Consider the following 20,891-nt stretch of genomic DNA (forward strand, 5'->3'; position numbering starts at 1 on the left):
ATTCATACCCTTGACAAAAACCCCAGGAAAACGAGGGCTAAAATTATGTGATCATCATGGAAAATCCTTCTTTTACTATCAAATTCTTAGGTTACGCTTGCTTGTTTAGTAGGATATGATATGCATATTTTAGAATATATCATATCCAATTTGATAAGTAATACATGTAAGAGAGTTTTATGATATCTTTGAATATATATCTATATATATATATATATATATACCTCATGGATATATTATATTATATTATGTTTACGTTTAATTTGTGAAATGAATTAAAAAATAATATAAAATATATATTATTTTTAATGTTTAAAATAAAAATTATATCATATTTCAACATTTTCTGTTTAAAGAATTTTAAATTTTCTTATATTTAACAATATTCATAAATAAAAAAAATTATATTATGTTATTCAATATATAAAAATAATTATATGTTATATATTAATATTATTTTATGATTTTTTTTTTAGTTTTTTTTATTTATAATAATAAAATTTTATTTGCAAAATGAGTATATCAATTTTTTTAAATAAAAAATCCTAAAAATAAATAAATTTATGAGTTTAGTAAAATATATAAAAATAAATTATTGATTTTAGAATTAACTTTTATTTATTTTTCTATTTTTCTCATCATTTTCTTTTTGCCTTTTTTTTACTCAAATTTTTTTTAAGAAAAGGGTTAAGCCAATACAATAATAAAATACCCATAATTTTCATAGCTTTACTAAAAAGGGCATAATTGTCAATTCAAAGTCTTCTGCTTACAAGGTGTGTTTAGGGTTTACAGCCTTACAGGTAGACGACGATTCGCCCCGACTCCAAATTTCAAATCTTCATATGGTGTTTGGTTTCGGTTACTGGTGAGCCTTCTCCGTACTGTGAAGTCCTGATAAAAGGGGAATAATGGCGACGAGTTCTTTTAACGGCAACATGAAGGCAATGATTTCTTCTTTCACTGTGTTTGCTCTGTCATTTTCATTATTTTTTTTTTCTTTTGGTTCATTAGAAATGCAAGTTTAACCCTCTGTTTGCTTTCCGAGAAAACGGAGGAAAAGAAAAGATATCTTTGAATTTGTCTTGTCTTGGAAACACGGAAAGGTGAGTTAAACCCAGCCAAATGAATGGCACGAGTCCTAAATAGTACCGAATCTGTGATTAAAATTTTATTTTATCTTCTTTTTTTTAACAATTTTGAAAAATCTAACCGGGCTTTGTGATATCTGAAATAGAAAATGGACTGACAGTGTGGCACGTCAGATGTTTGTAGAATTTACAGTGAGGTTTTTTCGATGTTTGCCTTTTTGCATTGTGGGCGTAGGCTTAGTTACTTGCAAGAACGCTTGCGATTATATAATTGTCAATTCTGGTGTTGAATAAATCTAATTCTATTACACTTGAAATGACCCCTTTTTCAGCTGACGATCAGGTATACTTGTTTCTGTGCTTAACTGGGTGGTTTTTGTGTATTCAGCATCAAGAAAAGACCCATTTGTAAATTTTGTAATAAATTCTTCATTTTCCTGCTTTTAACTTTTTTTTTTCATGTCTTCAAGTAAAGCTGGATAAATGGAATGCATTAGTTTGTACAATGCTTCCTTTTAACATATGTTCTTCTCAAACGTCTTTACTCTATTATGATGTTGCTGTTGCCTACCAATTATAGCCTTTCTTCCAGGAGGGTTATTTGGAGATCATGAAAAAATTCTAAAGTTTTATTTGCCTAATTTGATTTAGATGCTCTGTCAGTAATAGAATGCACCCTTAAATCTTCATGCAGAAAGCACTTGCTGGCCTGAGACGAATCAATTTGGAAGGTTTGCGATGGCGAGTATTTGATGCCAAAGGCCAGGTTGGATAGAAGTTTAATATGATAAAATGGTTATTATAGTTTTTAGAAACCCAATAATATAATGCTGGTCTCTACTCCCTTTTGGGATAAGAAATGCCAGGATGATTTAGTGAATTGATGGGGAAACATGTCTAGGAAATGGAAGTATGTGTTAAAGTTGCCTTGGCAAGATTGCAAACGTTTTCTATCACCCTGTGATTTAGTTGAAGTCATGAAGTTTGTGAATAAAGAAGAACCTACTTTTTCCTATAGGTTCTTGGGAGGTTAGCATCTCAAATTTCTACTGTGATTCAAGGCAAGGATAAGCCAACATACACACCAAATCGTGAAGATGGGGATATGTGCATCGTGCTTAATGCAAAGGATATCTCTGTCACAGGAAGGAAACTTACTAATAAGTTTTATCGTTGGCATACCGGGTAAGCACCCTTGTGCTTGGTTTTAGTTGGTTTTAGTCATGAACAGAATGTTGGACAACTACATGAAAATAAAGGGGGCTATGTTTGGTTTCCACAGCAGTTTAAGTGTTGTGCACCAGTTTGTAGTTAAAATTACATATCAAATTCCCCAAAATGGCAATGAAACTTAAAAGTTTCATCACTTAAAATTTTTCTATGACCTGATTTTTGGTCTGCATGTTAAGAAAAGTAAGTAAACCTATTTTAAGTGCTAAGGAAAGAAAAACACTCATTTAGAATGCCATAAAAGTGGAGGGATCTTGTAGGTTCTGAATCTCCCAACTTTGTTTGTTCTTTTCTGGTTTTCCTATTGAAATTTGATCTATGTTTGATGTACAGGTATATAGGTCACTTGAAAGAAAGGAGTTTAAAGGATCAGTTAGCAAAGGATCCTACAGAAGTCATACGCAAAGCAGTCTTGCGCATGCTTCCAAGAAACAAATTGCGTGATGTAAGTGATTTTTATGCCTTTTTTGTTATATTTAAAGGGTGCTTACAACACTTCTAATTTTTATCATGAGTGGCTAAATGTATTAATGGGAAAGGAGAGTACAAGAAGAAGAGAAGAGAAAGAGGTTACTAACTAAATAAATAAAAATCACATACTTTGTAAAATTCACTATATCTGGGAGAAACATTATCCTACGAACCTGAGATACATAAATAAGGAGATGTGGTATTGCCAATGAGATGTTCCAAATGAAATTTGCTACTTAGGCCCTGTTTGATTTAGCAGACCCAGGTACCATGGAAGCTAGCATTCATAGCTTTGGATAAATCAGCCACTTGTTTTATGAGTGTAGTTTGACCTGTCTTGTTTCACAAGTAGCCACTCCATCCACCATCCATATGTGCAGTGTGCAGCCCTAAAATGTTGGTGTGGAGTGGATGTAGCCACTTGCTTCCTATGGAATTAAGCAAGAGGAGACTATCTTGAAATTTCCCCGAAGTTGAAATCAACTGGCTATGAAAAATGAAATCTTGATCATGGCTTGAACTTTTTCAGATGATCTCCTAGCATGCTGTTTTTGCTCTTGTTTCAAACAAACCAAATGACACTCGATATAGTAGCCCTACTTTGTGAAGAGTCTCTGGACCCTCCAAAAACCTTAGAAATATGCAGTGAAGTGGGATATTTCCATAGGAAAAACCTAACTAAATTTCTGAAAATTTGACCAGAATTGTGGGCTTACTCAAAAGGGTATCATCTAGTCTTGGATTGATTAGCGCATTAAGATGTTTCCCCAAGGATATTGTGTTGTGCAACAGCCTTGGTATATAAATCTATGGGAAAGAGATTGTATTAACTATAAATGTTGATTTTTTCATGGATTAAGTGTTACATGTAAGTTGGGACCAGGAGGAAAGGGGAACTTGGTATTTACTAATAAATTGAATGTGAGTAGCTATTTTGAGTCTGAATATGTATGCAGTGCTTGCCTTCTTATTTTGAAACAATATGATAAGATTTTGATTGGGGTGTTCCATTTCCTTTTTAGTCATTATATGAATGATGTCTTGTTAACTTTGTTTAGATGATTCAATGTGTTTGCTTGTTGGTTTACATTACAACGCCACTTTATGTTTGTACAGGATAGAGATCGAAAACTAAGGATATTTGCTGGTGATGAGCACCCTTTCAATGACAGGCCTCTTGAACCTTATGTGATGCCGCCTCGGCAAGTACGAGAAATGCGGCCTCGTGCAAGACGAGCCACAATTCGGGCTCAGAAGAAGGCTGAACAGCAACAGCAGGGAACTACTGATACAAGAAAAAAGAGAAAGAAGGAAGTTGAGCCGGAAGTGAGTGTACGAGGAGTGCAAGTCATCTCTGATTTGACATATAAAAATCAAGCTTGATGCAGGCATAGCATTCTTACATGCTGAATGCTTGGACTTTCTATGGCCATCAGGGAAATGGTACCAATTTGTTGTAGTTCCCTCCATTAGAATCTCTTAAGTCATTATCATAAGGAGGCCTTTCATTTCCAGAAAAGGCTTTTGCTTGGGCTGAATTCAGTTTTTAAAACTTGTTTTGGTTGGCTATACAGTTTGTTTCAAACACAGGAGGAAAACTTAGTTTAACAGGAGCTGTATGTTCAAAATGGTAAGAGGAGGTGATCTTGTATCTAGAAATCATGAGCCCTTGACTTCATAGCCTCCATCCATGTTCACTCCTCTGGTTTGGGGGGCTGCTAAAAAGATCCTGGTAACATTTTTATCTCTTAGATTGCAGCAGTGACGGAAGATCTAACTCAAACAACTTCATCAAAAGATCCAAAACTTAATAATATGGATGAACACTGTGATAATAAAATATAGAGCTTCTGATTTTATCCACCATCCGGCTTCTTTTGATATAGGAGGAAAACATTCTCTTCCATCACAGGCTTTTCTGTACACCTTGTGATCTTATCAATTGTTGTTGATTTTTGTGTCATTATTGTATTGAATCCAATATATCATACATTTCAAGGGTCTTATCAATTGCTCTTGATTTTAAGCTACTTGAGAGTTAAATTAATTTGAGATACCATATGTTGAATGTACTAGGGTATGATAAAGATGAGCGTTCAAATATACTCTTGATGGATGTAAAAACGTGCACACAGGGGTCCTGTGGGATGTTTAAATGTTGACTTTGCAGGATGCTTAAATACCGACTCTTCCATTTGACTTTAAAGTAATATTCATCTACGGTTTTCACATATTAAGTCTAACATTATAGGCTAAGAATCATGCATGTGATCTCCTAAGCATTGTTTCCTCAAACAATTTAACTCTTAAGATATTTGACTATCTCCTGAAAGTTTCTTTAAGTACAAAGATGTAGTCCATCAAACCAGTTGTCTCAGCACACAAAGTTGGTATAAATACTGTTTGGACAACCTACGGTTTGATATGGGTAGATGGCGGGGCATAACATTGAGTACTGACAAATTATTTCTGCAGATTTAGGCATCCGTTATGATTGCATGGGCACCTGGCCTTGTTGCGAAGCTTAAATAATCATCAAGAAAAAATCGAAGCCTGCCAAAATTTGATCACATGTACACTGACTTCACTGCTAATAATTCCAACGACATGTCCTCATTCGTATCATAGCTTAAAAAATTCTAAGAAATACAGCACACAAAGCATAGCTCTAAAGGTGTACAAATAAACATATGTTGAAATCTGTCTAGTTGAGCTATTTTACCTAGTTTTATGTTTCAACATCAAAGGCTAAATGGGATCTCAGGATCATATCATACAAGGATCGGTATTTATTATCTAACAAAAGCCCTGTAAGATGGACAACTGAAGGTTTAAAACTAACACATTAGATCACAGAGTTAATGAACCACAAGTGGACAAGATCATATATCTCAGAAGGGAATTACTAAAATCAAACAGCACCAAAATTATACAAGGATCAGTATTAGAATATCATCTAGCAACAGCCCTACTACTTGGTACCACTTGGATGATAGAACGTTTAGAACTCACACGTTAGATAACGAGTCATTTAACCACAAATGAACCAGATGACTGATCTTGAAAGGAAATTACTAAAATCAAGCAGCACCAAAATTCTTCTAATCAAGTTAATTTGGGTTTCACCAACAATGTCACACATCAGCATTATACATCTTAGTTAAACAGATGATGATCAACCAGAACAAATCTAGCCATTGCAGAACCAAACTCACAAAGCAAAGTAGGGCACTTTCCCATCTCTGAGAAGCATAACAGAAATTTGGGTATTTTATATAGGATTCTAATCACTTGAAGATCCATCATCATCATCTTCATGCTCTGTCACAACCTTCTCTATGAACCTTTTCCGGACTCCTTCGATAACATCTTCCCTTGATGGACCACTTCCACTTTGGCCATCATTAAGTACGGGATCTGACTGGCATAGAACTAATGCAACACCTAATATTTTGAAACAAAACAGAAAACAGAACAGTGAGATATGTAAGAGAAACAAGACAGAAATTTAACAATAAAGACGGACCAAAGAGCAGACCTATCACCCATTTTCTTTTTGTGAAAAGGGAAAGGTGGAAGTCAGGAAGAAAGAATAATCAGACCTTAAAATTGTGACTGCTATTTGTTTATTTATTTATTTATTTTTGTATTTTTGTTAAAGGAGAAAGGTTAACCAGAACTGATGATTGGCAGCAAGTTGGACTCATACAAAACTACTCAATAGTAATCAATAAGTATGAAATCAGTGCATGGCTGGTCAAACACCCATTGGGTGACCAAAGCAGTGTCCACAAAGTCGTGGACAATGTACTCACCACAAAAATCCTCCCTACCAGAAAGGTGAAATCAGTAAGGAGCTTGGATTTACAGATTGTCCAATTGAAAGACGATGTGAAAAGAATGCTTGCAGAATACATATTATTAAAAAATATGCAATTAGCACTGCAGATGACCTGAAAATCCACCTACAATATCGGCCAGAATGCAAATTAAATAATGCATTTAGGTAACTGCTGAATTTTATTGCTTAGGTTAAGTCAACCTTATGGTTGTGCTCTTGTGTAGGTCTGATGAAATGATTGTGTACATATATTCAAAAAAAAAAAAAAAACTCATGATATGAACTCAGATGGTCTTGCCAACCATACGATAAAAGACTGACAAGAGAAGACGTCAGTGAGAAGAAATATATAAGATACCTTCAGGTGTGCACCTCCGACCAAAGTTATGCAAGCCCGCATAATTTGCTTTAACTGCACCATTATTGTACACCAATAGAGTGGGAAGATTACGATCAGGGTAATTAGGAATACAGTCAGTGGATATTATTTTAACAAATTTTGTTGCTGGGTATCTGGTTGCTAGTTCTTCTAGGCATCGCATAAGCAGCCCACATTCTGGGATTCTGTAAAAAAATTACAACAATTACAGCATAGATAAGGCATGTCGATACATAGCAATAACCAAACGAAGCACACATCCCCGAATGTAGAACACTTAAGAAACATTTCAAGTATCAATTTGATTGCTGATAAAATGTAGGAAGATGAATAAATCAAAATTTTGGTTCTTAAATGCTCAAACATCTGCAATACCACAAAAACAAAAGCCTCTACTTGGTGGCACCTAGAAACAGTATTGGGCTTAGATAAGATGCCTCCATTTTCACAGCAACCCAACAGATGAGAGTAAAGACAATGTTGATATGCATCAAAATTTCCATACATTACCCTTCTTTATAAAGAATTACGACAACCCAAACATCAGAAGGAGCTTGTGAAACCTCCCTTACGAAATCCGATCCTGATATTGGCATCACTGATCCAAACCTTGAAATCTTAACCGCCTCTCTCATCTCTGCCAACCTCTTCTTCCTACAAACACACGCCATTCAGAATGAGAATGAATGCTCCCTATTGTTGCCAAGAAAATTCATGACATATTAATTTTAAGTTAGCTCAAATTCAACTGCCCTAGTGCCTAATAAATTGAAAACATTCAACCCAACTGAGCCAAACAATTTCTGATCACCCAGAAAAGTGTGAAAATAGAAAGCAAAATTGTAGCTTTGAGCAGTAGATTTCTCATTATTTTTCATCCCCAGGACAAACACATCAAATATTCCAATTAGTTGATGCGAAAACTGAAGTGAATTTCTCCGTTCTTAGGAAAAGAAAACAGCCCAAAATATTAAATTTCAGATATTCTGTACTTTCCCCCAGTGTTCACATCAATCGAAGACAGAATTTTTACTTTTTTTTCAGGACTCACAAACCACAAGAAAGAAAAATAAATAAATAAAGGACATCAATTTTGTTTAATAGAAAGGGTTTGAGAGAGAAAAAAACCTATATTCTTCGAGGAAGCGATGGTCATCGAGATCCGGATCGTCTTCGAGATCTTCGAGCTCTTCTTCGGTTTTCTGATCGATCCAGGACTTGTCTTTGGGTTTGGAGTGGTCATCAGGGGCAGGAGTGAAGGGAGGGGGCTTGAAAGGAGGGTCCTTGGGCGGTAGGTTTCCAAGCTTTCTCTGTATGTCGTCCCACTGCGTCGAAGCTCCTTCCACATCCTTGTAGACGAAGTGATAATCCGCCATTGTTTCTTCTCTCCAAGGACGGAAACCCAGAATTACAATTTATAGGATGACACATTTACAATTACTAACAATTCTTGTACTAAAATGTAAAATGATAATTATGCATGAATTACCCCAAAATGTGTCAATGGGTTATTAATTATTATACATTTATGCCTCTATATAGACTATATTGTAAAATATTGTTATAATAAAAATAATAATTCTATTATATTATTAATAAAAAATATTGAAAATCACCATCAGTTTTTCAAAATAGTTTCTTGTTATTAAAAATATATATATAAAAAATACGTTTAACAATAAAAAATTATTTTACTATTTTGGATTTTTAAAAACATAAAACATTTTTTTATACTTATTTTCATTTATTTTATGAGAACTGTTTTAAGCGATAATTATATAAACATGTAAAATTATTAAAAATAAAATATTAAATATAAAATTTAATTTAAATATATATTTAAAATATTAAATTTTGATTAAAAATATTTTAGTTTTTCAAATAGGTTTTTATTTTATAAAAATTAAAGAATAATTTTCAAAAATTATTCTACAAAACTATTTTTTATATTTGTTTTCAAAAAGAGTTACCCACATCTTACATCTTTTTAATTTTAATTTTTTTATCAGTATATATGTTCTATTTCTTTTCTCATTCTCCTCTTATATTAAACCATCAAATTAACCTAAAATTTTAAACTGTTGAGTTTGAGACAAAAGTAATATTTAAAAAAAATTAAATAAACCTAGATGTCTTCTAAAATATTCACCAAATAATCTAGATATTTTTTATTTTTTATTTTTTTTTTCTTGTTAAAATCATGGTCCATTTTCTTTTTCCTTTTTTCCAATTTCCTTTCTTAATATGCTTTTTAAATTTTCAAAATTCCAGTGTTATATTAGATTATCAATTTAATTTTAAATTATTAAATTTGACACAAAATTAATATTTTTGAAAAAATAAAAGTTAAATCTACATTCCTTCATAAATAATTCATTAAATGTGATTGGTAATAATTTTAGAAAATATTTTTAATATTTTATTTTTGAAAGTGATTTTAGATGATATTTTTAACATTTGAATAATAAAAATTTTAAAGTATTAAAAATATTATAAACACTTCCTAAAATGAATATAAAATAGACTTTAAATACATTCTTAGAGTGAGTATGATAATGATTTTATGAAACGCTTTTAATTTAAAAAATATTTTTGAAAAAAAAATAAAAATATATTAGATAATAATTATTAAAAATATTTTTAATACTTAAATTATAAAAAATTTCAAATATAAAATAAATAAATAAACTAAAAATAATATTTAAAATCACTAAAAAAACACACTCTAGGTAAGTTAAAAACACCATATTATAATTAGTATCCCATTAAACTATTATCAGAAATAGGATGATCATGGCAAGCATTAAAGATGGGAAAACTATTAGGCTGGGCCTAAAATCGATAGCCCTGTCCAAGCAATCTTATAATGGGCCCCGGCAAGGCCATCAATCGTCGAGCTCGAGTTTGTTTCCCCCTTTTATACTTCCAACTCGCCGAGCTTCTCCTCATACTGAGTTGGGTCACCGATCGGAACCCTAACCATGGACAGTGTGGAAGCAGTGGTGACCCAAATTCAAGGCCTCTCCGGTGGTTCCGGAGACATTTCTCTTCTTCACAGCCTCTTGAAGCAAGCGGATGACCTACTTCACAATGAGTCGACTCGGTTAGCTCCGTTTCTGGAACAGCTTGATCCTTCCATACACACTCTTGGATATCTCTATCTCCTGTAAGTTTCGATTTCGATTTCGATTTATTCTTTGTAATGTTTACTTTTTCTGAGTCTTGTTATATTTGTGTGTGTGTGTGTGTGTGTGTGTGTGTTTTTTTTTTTTTTGTTGAATAAAGTTATTTTTGCGTATTTTAGTGCTCAATTTCGAAACGGAGAAAAAGATTAGCACTAGGGCTTGATGGATTAAGAAGAAGTACGCGAAATATTTTCCACAAGTGTTAGAACTTTTCGATTTTGATCCTTTAGGGTTTTGGGTATTTGGTTTTTGGTCGATTTTTTTATTTCCCATGAAGTGTTTGTGTGTACCTGTGTGCTCGCTTCGGATTTTGATGTTTTGGGATTTGGGAATTTCTTAATTCACAATTATTTTTATGATGAAATATCGAGATTACCATACTGGTAATTAGCGTTTTGCAGGATAATATTTAGGGCTGCATATTATGGTTTTATATGCATGGGCGCATGCTTCTGAGCTTGTGGCCATGTTTCTGTGAGAATATGTATGGAATGTTTGGGTTCATTAATTGGATCTTTGATGTGCTCTTGTTTTCTTGAGGGAAAGAAATAGATTAATTTGTAGGGAAATGGGAGCCTTCAGATATTGCTTTTGTGCTAAGTTTGTGCCATGATGACATGAAATTTGTTTGAATGAGTTTAATTGGAAATAATTTTTTATTTTTTTTTAATACGTGTAGTTAGAAATATGTGGCAATAAGTGTGAGGGGGGAAGTAGGTGGAAGAGGAGTGCATTTAGAAATACTTTAAGGAACTGAACTCTTCTTTGTTCCATTCATATATTTATTCAATTGTCAATCATGTTTATTCATAATCTCAACTTTAAGAAGGGAAAACAGAATCTGAGTTTTTATTTAAATTGCATCTCAGTGCACAAAGACATTGTTCAGGCATACTTCATATCAGTATGTAGTTGATTTTCTTATATGTTAACTTTTATTTTCATTTTTTCCTTTTGGCATGTGCCTATATTGATAGAGAAGCATGTACATCTACTCCAATTCCAAAAGAGCAAGCCAATCAACTGGTTCTGTCCATTGCAAATTTTATCAACAACTGTTCAGCAGAGCAAATTCATTTGGCACCTGATAAATGTATTCACCTTTACTTTATCTTATATTGTATATGATGTGCACTGATGTCATCTAACGACCTTAGCTATTCCTGTTGATGCTGATCTGTTGATCTTGCAGTTGTATCTCTTTGCAAGAGGTTGAAAGACCAAGTTATACTGCTAGAAGCCCCCATGCGGGGTGTAGCACCAATGCTGACAGCTGTTCGCAAGCTTCAGTCTGCATCTGAACTATTGACTGTTTTACATCCAGATTTTCTTCTTCTTTGTTTATTGGCAAAGTGTTATAAAACAGGTCTATGCATTTTGGAGGATGATATTTTTGAAGTTGATCAGCCAAGGGACTTTTTCCTCTATTGTTATTATGGGTGAGTCGCTTTAGCTTCTTAGCTTTCTCATATGATTTGACACTCCTTACTGATATTATGGTTGAGATGCTTTTGGAAATTCTACTCTAATTCTCGCTTCTTACATACTTTCTTCTGATTCATCTTCCATCCATGAGGTTGTTGTCAGAGTTTAACCTAGACAAGTAGATGTACTTGCAGTTCTTTTTTGCCCCTCAATGTCAGTTTATCATCAAAATTATGTTCTATTGCCAATGTGCATAAAGCAACCTCAATTCAGTACTGTTAGTGGTGTAAGGTATTACGAACAGGAAAATATTGATTAGAGTTTTGTGATACGAGGAATGGGTGGGAGACATAATGCATTTTTTCACCTGAATTTGGTGAACTGTTGAATGATTAGAATACAGGAGGCGGTTGGCACCCTTCTTGGTAAGCTATATTTGGTGGAGAAACAAAGCATCTTTTTTTTTTTTTCTTTTAGTAATATGTTCTATAACTATCTTAAAGAAGTGAAAGCCTAGGTAGGTAGGGTGTACTTGCAGAATATTGTCACCTTGAGAAGTTGTTTTTGTTTTTCAGTAGGAAACAATATAACAAACAAACAACCTATCAAAGAGGCATGAACTCCCCTACACAATCCTTTGACTAGGAACACCATGCTTAGAGAGACTCTATGCTTATTCAATGAATTTTCAAAGTGGTAGGCCAAGCTTGCTATCCACAAAAAGGAGCATCCCAAAGCTTCACTCTGATAAAAAAATTTGCGTGACAAAAAGTCCAATTACCAAGGCCCTCTTTTTTCTTGAAAGGTCCAAGATATGACTTTGGTTGACTCACCCACCACCATAATGTTAGCAAAGGCCTGAGAAACTACCCAAATCAGGTCTACCAACAAGGTTGGTACCTCTGCCCTTATAGCTTGGCCTAACCCAAAATGTTTGGAGAGAGCTTTAACCATAGTTCTCATATTATGTAATGCTCCAACAATACCTATTTGTCTTGGATTATATGACAAGTAATCCATCAAAATTACACTCCATGAGGGCCAAAGCCTATTCGATATGCTCCTCCACAACCCTTCCACTTGTATGACAAGCAACCTTAGATCAAGGATGATCACACTCAACTAAGAATTTTGTTTTAGGCAATGATCAATTATATTAATAGCACTCAACAAAGGGGCACACAAAAGGACACATAGTGTATTCATGGTGTCAAAGGTAAAAAATGGTTAAGGCTACAAAAAAAAAAATAACACTCTTGCCTTACTTAGAGCTCAACCAACTAATAAAATCAATTATGGACAATAAGCAATCTCCTATGTACTAGGGAAGTCACTCTAAAAAATATACATAAATGATGTTTGATTACTTGATTCGTTTTTTCAATGTTTTCAAACACTTTGATTTCTCTCGTTCCATATGATTCAAAACAAGCACAATGGAGTTGCTTTTCAAGCTTTATTTTTCTTCTTTCCAACAAAGGATCCATGGCTAAGAAAAACATCTCTAATAGAGGAGAGCATTGTCCACCGGATTCCAAAGAGAGCATAAATTAACTTCCATAACATGACTGCTTTCGAACAATGAAAGAGGACATGGTGAGTCATTTCTTTTTCTTCTTTGTGCGGGTGGCATCTATTCAACATCTTCCAATCCCTACTTTTGAGTTGATCTAACTTCAACATTCTTCCTATTTTTTTATGGATAAAAAGAAAAAATTCAACATTTTTCCCTAATGTAGCTTTCCAAGGAAAAAGTTTAACCCTCATCTAAACCCATCATTCCAAATAACACACTAGGAGAATGTCCATTCTTCCATTTGATAAGGAAGAACATAGGGATTTAACTATGAATTTTCCACTCTTTGAAATTAGTGAAAACAAATATTATCCCTTGTATCCCTACTAATTGTCTGCATTTGCAATTTCCCTTAAATAAAAAAAAAAAAAAATCCACCATCTCTCCTAGCTCCTAATCATGAATTTGTCATGTGAAATTGGGGTTCCAACAACTTCCCTCGCCATTTTGCTTGCACACCTTAGCTACCCATGCATCTTTAGCAGTAGCTATTAAAATAAAGTAAGAAAAGCCTCTCCTAGGGGTTCATCATTGCATCACCTATCCTTCAAATTTTCACTCTCCGATTGTTCCCCACCCTAACTTCAATCATACAGTTAAACACCTCTTACCCACTCTTGATTGCCTTAACCCCATCCCATACTCTTCTCTTACTCCCTTAGAACACCATCCTCCTTCTTTCCCATACTTCCCTATAATCACCCGCTTCCAAAGGGATTCATTCTCAATTGTGAATCTCCAACACCATTTATTGAGGAGAGCCTAGTTTAGATAGTGCAAACTTCTAATGCCCAAGCCCCCACTCCTCTTTTCCTTGTACCTTGTTACTTAGTTCACCGATGTTGTTGTTGCCTAAGCGCCTCTCTCCCTTAAAGGAAGTCCCTTCGAATATTACTTGCACATGGCAAACTATTTTTGAAATCTTTCCCCCACTACATTCCAAACTCGAGAATTCTAAAAAGAGGTCCTAGCAAAAGGCCCAAATGGTTTGTGGGGAGGTTACCCACTCTCCAACCCAAAACTATAGCTAGGTCCTTTATATTAGCAATCCTCCTAAATAGAATCAACTCACTTTTCTCTAAATTAATTTTTGAACTTGAGATTACCTGAAACCACATGACTGCCTAACTCAAGTGCTCCATATGCTCCTCCTTGGCATTGCATAAAATAAGGGTATCATCAACATATAATAGGTGACCGCATTTCCTTTTTTTTATAGGTAAATAAAAATAGTATTGAGAAGCACCAAAAAGGGGTGCATTGAAGTACACATGATGTATACAATGACCACCTGAAAGCGCCAAAAAAGGAAAGGGAAAGCAAAAAAACTACTCCCTTCCTCAAACCAAACCCAACTAACAAATGAAATCAAATAAGGACATCAAACTTTCGCCTATAAATAGCTTGGTCTAGGATAACAAGTTACACATAAACAAGATTTTCAGTCTTTTTTTTTTATAGATAAGGAAAAGTTGTATATAAAAAAAAAGGGGACATAAAAAACAGTGCGCTCTTTTTTAGAGTATACATGAAGTATACAAAAGAAACCAAAAGACACAAAATAGAGGAGGAGAGATAGAAACAAAAAACATCACTTGCCCTTACTTAGAGCCTAATCAATCAATGAAACTTACAAACGAAAAAGAGCTCAAATCTATAGACACCCTAACCCAAGATCAAAGGTTATATACAAAAGAATTTTTCAATTTTTGGAGCGAAAGCTCGTCATTACCAAACGCTAACAAATTCATTTCCTTCCAAATTGTCCAAAATATACATAAGGGGGTCGCTTGCCAAGCCTTTTTTTGAACTTTACCCACAAATGACCCATGTCACCCAAGAAGAGTTTCCTTCACTGAACAAGAAATAATCCAAGACACACCAAAGAGAGAGAAGAAGATTCCATAGAACCCAAGTCTTTGTACAATGAAGAAAAAGGTGATCAATCGTCTCTACTTAGAAAGGTAAAGAAAACACCTATTTGCCAAGAAGTGCCCCCTCCTTTGAAGTTGGTTCAAAGTTAAGACTTTTCCCCAAGAAGCCTCCCAAGCAAAGAAAGCCATCTTAGGAGGTGCGCTCGACCTCCAATTAATTTTTATTTAAAACTTATATTTCATAATATATATATTTAAATTTTTTGATATTTTTGTTGTTTACAATTTTATAATAACTGTCTTTTTGAATTTTTTAAAATAAAAAATTAAAATGATAAATTTGATAATGAGTATTTTTTGTAATTTCTTAAAATAAAAATTACAGCAATAAATGTGAAAAAAATTAAAATAAAAGGATTATCATGGCAATTTTTCAAAAAGATCATTGATTAAGTTGGTGATTTTTGGTAACATTGACCTCAACCATTGGATTGTGGCAACAGATGATATTTTCCTTGCTTCACCAATCCAAGTTTCCAATCTTTTCTCAGTTAAGTATCAGCCCATATTCGATATTTCAGCCTAAAAATCATCGAAAGCCCCTTATTTTTTAATTCTTGCTTAAACGTGATCCACTTTTCATTTATATATAACCTCATTTTTTGCAATGTTTGTGAAGAGCAAATGACATATTTAAGTTGAATACCTATGTGGTTTAAGGTAGCCATGGGGCTAAAAAAAATTTCTAGTCACAAGTGAGTTTATTCTAGTAAGGAAGTCCCTAATAGGGAGGATTTAGCTTCTTTATTAGGATGCAAAATGGTGAAGTTCACTACTTATTTAGGTCTCCCCCTAGGCATTTCTTTTAAGTTGTGAGTAGTTTGGGAGGTAGTGGAAGAAAGATTCATTAGGAGGCTTGCTATGTGGAAGAGACAAATATCTTTCAAAGGGTGAAAGGCTAATGCTGATCAAAAGTACTATGTCTAGTTTGCCAATAAAATGTATGGCCCTATTTGTTATTCCAAGAAAGATGTCGTCACCTTAGCGATACAACACTAAACATCTCTTTTCCTTCATTATTCGCCCTAGCCAACTTAAAAGATGCATGGATTGTTGATATATGGGATGAGATTGAGGAGGGACCGCAATGGAGTCCATGTTTCTCAAAACTATTTAATGGTTGGGAGTTAGAAAGTGTTGAGGCATTTCTAGCAAAGCTGCAATAGTATTTTTTGAAAAGGGGCATAGGAAACAGACTGGTATGGAAGGAATCAAGGGTTGGACTGTTCTCAACCAAACCTTTCTACTCTTGCTTGGAGTCGAAAAGAAAACTTTTCTGGTAAAAGTAGTGTGGAACCCATGGTACCAACAAAAGTAGGATTCTTTGCTTAGGAAGCAACTTAGGGGAGAGTCTTGAATTTAGATCAGCTAAAAGGAAGGGGATGAGCTTTGGCAAATAGACGTGATCTTTGTAGAGTTGAGGAGGAATTAGTTAATCATGTCCTTTTTCATTGTGCAAAGATATAGTAATTATTCTCATTGTTTAAAGTTGAGTAGGTGTTGTCTTCTACGGTCAAAGAAACATTCTCAAGTTGGCAAGGGACTTTTGGGGGTAAAGAAGCGCATGAAGTTGTGGAATGTTACCCTTTTATACTTATTTTTGACCATTTGAAAGTAGAGGAATCATAGAGGTTTTGGTAATGAAGAACAATCAAATCCAGATCTCAAAAACTCTTTGTTGTGTGCTCTCTCTGACTTTGGGGTAGAAAATACAAGAGAAGTGTTTTTTTTTTTTTTTTGGTCAGTCTTTCCATCTCATTGCCTTTTTGGTACCTTTGTATACTTTTATACATACTTTGGTGTGCATTCTTTTGATTAGACGCTGTTAGTAATATTCTTGTTTTCCTATAAAAATATATATATATATATATCTTATCATGATCATATTTAAATGCGTAAGTTTGATAATTGGTTTTTCATTTTATCAATCTCTTAACCAGCCCAACTTTTGAGTTTTTTAGTAGAATGAGGGATTTCGCTAACAATGTTTCAAATTTGTTATTATGATAGGGGGATGATTTGCATAGGACAAAAGCGGTTTCGCAAAGCATTAGAGTTGCTACACAATGTATGTCAGTATTTACTGTTGACTTATTTAATTACCCACCAATGCTGTTAGCCTGTTACTATTTTAATTATTTGATCATCCTTATTGCATGCCTATTATATTCCAGGTTGTAACTGCTCCCATGTCTACTATAAATGCTATAGCTGTTGAAGCCTACAAAAAATACATATTGGTTTCTCTCATTCACAATGGACAGGTTTGCTTTCTTCTTTTTAGTGTACCTTTTTTGGGAGAGCTTGGAATTTTACACACATTCATTTTAGTAATATATTCTTTTTATTCATGAAAAAATTATGTTATGTATTGATAAAAACATTTATGTCATTCTTTGATCATTGGTTTGTTACTGTGCTTAGAGAAGTTTTGACTCGGCAGAGTTACATTGTGCTATTTATGATTTTACTTTCTGTCAGCTAATCGGTTTATTATTTTTCTTATCTTACAGTTCTCTACCACTTTCCCAAAGTACACTTCTTCAGTGGCTCAAAGGAATCTAAAGAACTTCTCTCAGGTAAAGCCGAAAATAGGTTGTGCCCCATATACAGCTTGTTGTTACTACCATATGTGTTTGCTCACATACCATCAGGCTGATTGTCTGGGATGAAAGGTTTAGAATAAATAAAGAAAATCCTTTTCCTAGATTTAGCCTCATTATGGGTCTTGCAATTCCCCATTTTCCTAACTAGGCCTGCTATAGAGAAAATGCATGTGAGCTTTTTTAGTTCTCCATGCATTCCTCTTACATATCTCGTGCATAATTCATGCAATGCAGTTGCCTATCCAAAAAAATATAATACAGTAATAATAGATAACTAAAAATAATGGTTCATTTGCATTACAATGGTAACTTGAGAAGGAAAAGAGGACCTTCTGTGGACTAGTGTGAAAGTGTGCCTCATAAGTTAAGTGCATTTTTGGTATAAAAACCATAGTAATTGTTTATTTAGATTTAAATTAAATGTAGATGATTGTTCTCTTGTGAACATGCGCAAACTGGAATTGGTTGCACATGGAGAGATTGCAATGGGGATGCCATAACTTCATTGGCATCTTCAGATGCTGGTGATGTTGCCAGCAAAGATGAAATACTTGCTTTGCTTTTTCCTTTTTGGTGAGATGTAGTGGAGAAATATGCAAAGAAGTGTTGCAAGAGCAGACTAGCAAATGATATTTGATGTAGGAATACTGCTAAAGTTTTCTTGAATAGCATCTAGTCTTGAGGGTTTTACTTGGATTGGCAGTCCTTTTTAGCTGGGCAAAAATTTGATGTTTGCTTTTGTTTGTCCATTGCTAAATTAATCTCATTTTTCTTCAGTTGCTTTTTGAGATCCTCTTTTGGTGGCTTTTTGGTTGATGAACCTATTAGATGGTTTATGATCAGTCACACTTGGATTCTAATGTCCTTGTTATCTAAGAGTATGTTTGTTTGCTAAATTTTGAAATTAACTATCTAATGGACAGCACAATATTTGTATTTGTTCTCACAAGCATCATATCTGCAACAATAACAAAAAATTGATTGTCTCCCAAATAATGTCTTTTCCCATGCATATTTTATTACTTTCTTTTCATGCATATTTTGCCAATCCCTTGGGGGATGTTATTTGGACAAGGTGAATTTTTTGGTCTCCTTTTTTATTATTTCATTCTTTTATGAACAGCCCTACCTTGACCTGGCAAATAGTTACAGCAGTGGGAAAATCTCAGAACCAGAGAAATGTATCCAGACAAACAGGGAGAAGTTTGAAGCAGTGAGTTTTCTATCATTTACTCATTATTCTCTAACTATCTTGACATAGAATCCTGATATCTATGCTTGAAACAAACAGAGTGCATATTTGAAACTGGTCTTCATGGTAAAATAGTGAAGCTGTCTCTTGGAAGCTAAAATCTGAAAAGCTATGAGTTTTTTTTTCCTCTCAGGACAAGAATCTTGGATTGGTGAAGCAGGTTGTATCATCTATGTATAAGCGCAATATCCAGAGATTGACTCAGACATACTTGACTCTCTCACTTCAAGATATAGCCAACACAGTGCAACTAAATAGTCCTAAGGAGGCGGAAATGCACGTGCTTCAAATGGTAGTTGGTGATCAACTCTTGATCATTGTTATTACAATTTAGGTGTGACTTTCCTACTTTAAAGCTTATTCATATTCATTTTTTTATTTTATTTTATTTTAGATTCAAGATGGCGAGATATTTGCAACAATCAACCAGAAGGATGGAATGGTTAGATTCCAAGAGGATCCTGAACAATATAAAACCTGTGAGATGATCGAGCATATCGACTCATCAATCCAGAGGTATGCTAATTATAGAATATGTGAATATCATATATCACTGTGAAATAACCATAACTCAAACTATGACATCTTGCACAATTTCGAGGACTTAACTGGAGGTGCACTGTCCAAGTTTATGAAGGATGAGTTAGATGCACCATGGAATGAATTTGACCTCAGAAGCTTTTATTTAAAAGTCAGCCTGATCATAAGAGCATCTCAACAAATTAATAAATTACATAGAACTTAGGATAATGGTCTCAGGTAGCACTAGTTTCAGTCATAATGTGGACATCGCCTGTTAATCACCTCAACAGTTACAATAACTTAAGCAATTTTTTGACTACACCATTTCCAATATTTTATTTTATTGTAAACTAAACATATGCAATGATGGAAATTTACTGAAAAATGTTGTTTGCCTATTTTTTTTCTTAATAGAATATGGCAATGGGACACTCTAGGATAATGTTGCATTGCATCCATGTAGGCATTGTGTTAAATCTGTATAATGGTTATTTTCTGTATGGTCATTCCAGGATAATGACTCTGTCAAAGAAATTGACTACTATGGATGAGCTTATCTCATGTGATCCATTATATCTGGCAAAGGTGAGCCTATTCATTTGTGCCCGCCATAGGATTTTGGTAGAATTAAAATCATAGCCACATTAATCAACTAAAATGTTTTGATATATGCTCTCAGGCTGGCCGAGAGCGACAGAGATTTGACTTCGATGACTATGATACTGTTCCTCAGAAATTCAACATATGAAATGGCAAGCAGGATCAACTTTGGTTTCACAAGAGATGGTAAATGATATGATGAATGGCTTCATACTGTCCAATGTCGGTAAATTTTCATTGTCTTTTTTTGCTCAAGATAGATGATATCCGTTATCAAAGCGCTGTTCAGACATGAAACAGTTATGGGCACATTTGAATATGAAGCGTCCTTTGCCTTTTCCTCATCTTATTGTGAACCAATCTGTTTCCTGGCTTATCTTGTGAGAGAAAAATGGCTTTATTATGAGGTATTACCAAGCTGTTAAGTAATATAAGCAGCAAGAACTACAAGTGGCCAGTACTTGGCAGCTTTAAACTAGGTTGCAGTTATGCAAAAGATCTGAGAAACTTAATAATTAACATATAACATATACAAATTGAAGTATGAGATTGAGCGGTGCAAGTAAAGCAAATGGCCTGCATCCTAATAATTGTCCAAGCTAATATATACTACAGTCCAAAAAGCAAGATCCTTTCCGCTGCAAGCCATTCCTATTGAACCATGAAAAGAATATTCAAGTCGACAAACTGTCCACTAGGAGCTTGGACGCGCCGTATCCAGTGTTGCAAGGGGAATTCCTGACAACAAGACCTACAATCCTGATAAGCCCAACGATTTC

At 34.2% G+C, this 20,891-nt stretch overlaps 3 protein-coding genes across 3 annotated transcripts; 2 read left to right on the forward strand and 1 right to left on the reverse strand.

Annotated features, from left to right (window-relative positions):
- Positions 1-728: 728 nt before the first annotated feature.
- On the forward strand, positions 729-4,451 carry LOC100252470 (uncharacterized). Its single transcript, XM_002270490.4, has 5 exons — positions 729-944; positions 1,786-1,857; positions 2,110-2,276; positions 2,655-2,766; positions 3,909-4,451. Exons 1-5 carry the CDS (start codon positions 912-914, stop codon positions 4,173-4,175), a joined length of 651 nt encoding a protein of 216 aa, XP_002270526.1. The 5' UTR covers positions 729-911; the 3' UTR covers positions 4,176-4,451.
- A 1,396-nt stretch (positions 4,452-5,847) lies between these two features.
- On the reverse strand, positions 5,848-8,529 carry LOC100244131 (uncharacterized). Its single transcript, XM_002263656.5, has 4 exons — positions 8,141-8,529; positions 7,523-7,666; positions 6,992-7,197; positions 5,848-6,236 (listed from the first exon to the last, which is right to left on the reverse strand). The coding sequence occupies exons 1-4, from the start codon at positions 8,386-8,388 to the stop codon at positions 6,076-6,078; spliced, it is 759 nt and encodes a 252-aa protein (XP_002263692.1). The 5' UTR covers positions 8,389-8,529; the 3' UTR covers positions 5,848-6,075.
- Positions 8,530-9,803: 1,274 nt separating this feature from the next.
- LOC100266172 (COP9 signalosome complex subunit 3) lies at positions 9,804-20,456 on the forward strand. Its single transcript, XM_002263695.4, has 11 exons — positions 9,804-10,178; positions 11,175-11,290; positions 11,390-11,636; positions 17,143-17,200; positions 17,307-17,396; positions 17,646-17,711; positions 18,862-18,951; positions 19,124-19,282; positions 19,385-19,506; positions 20,025-20,097; positions 20,192-20,456. Exons 1-11 carry the CDS (start codon positions 9,994-9,996, stop codon positions 20,258-20,260), a joined length of 1,275 nt encoding a protein of 424 aa, XP_002263731.1. The 5' UTR covers positions 9,804-9,993; the 3' UTR covers positions 20,261-20,456.
- The last annotated feature ends 435 nt before the right edge of the window (positions 20,457-20,891 follow it).

The sequence above is a fragment of the Vitis vinifera genome, chromosome 14 (genome assembly GCF_030704535.1).
Source record: "Vitis vinifera cultivar Pinot Noir 40024 chromosome 14, ASM3070453v1".
Classification (NCBI taxonomy): Eukaryota; Viridiplantae; Streptophyta; class Magnoliopsida; order Vitales; family Vitaceae; genus Vitis; species Vitis vinifera.

Bases quoted from the DNA above. Each gene is read 5' to 3' on its own strand.
- LOC100244131 (XM_002263656.5), bottom strand. From the start codon at position 8,388: ATGGCGGATTATCACTTCGTCTACAAGGATGTGGAAGGAGCTTCGACG. The intron at 7,667-8,140 runs GTTTTTTTCTCT...GTGTGTTTGTAG, and splicing joins CGCTTCCTCGAAGAATATAG to GAAGAAGAGGTTGGCAGAGA. The intron at 7,198-7,522 runs GTAATGTATGGA...ATTTTTTTACAG, and splicing joins GTAATTCTTTATAAAGAAGG to AATCCCAGAATGTGGGCTGC.
- LOC100252470 (XM_002270490.4), top strand. From the start codon at position 912: ATGGCGACGAGTTCTTTTAACGGCAACATGAAG. The intron at 945-1,785 runs GCAATGATTTCT...ATCTTCATGCAG, and splicing joins CTTTTAACGGCAACATGAAG to AAAGCACTTGCTGGCCTGAG. The intron at 1,858-2,109 runs GTTGGATAGAAG...TTTTTCCTATAG, and splicing joins TATTTGATGCCAAAGGCCAG to GTTCTTGGGAGGTTAGCATC.
- LOC100266172 (XM_002263695.4), top strand. From the start codon at position 9,994: ATGGACAGTGTGGAAGCAGTGGTGACCCAAATTCAAGGCCTCTCCGGT. The intron at 17,712-18,861 runs GTAAAGCCGAAA...TTTTATGAACAG, and splicing joins ATCTAAAGAACTTCTCTCAG to CCCTACCTTGACCTGGCAAA. The intron at 18,952-19,123 runs GTGAGTTTTCTA...TTTTCCTCTCAG, and splicing joins ACAGGGAGAAGTTTGAAGCA to GACAAGAATCTTGGATTGGT.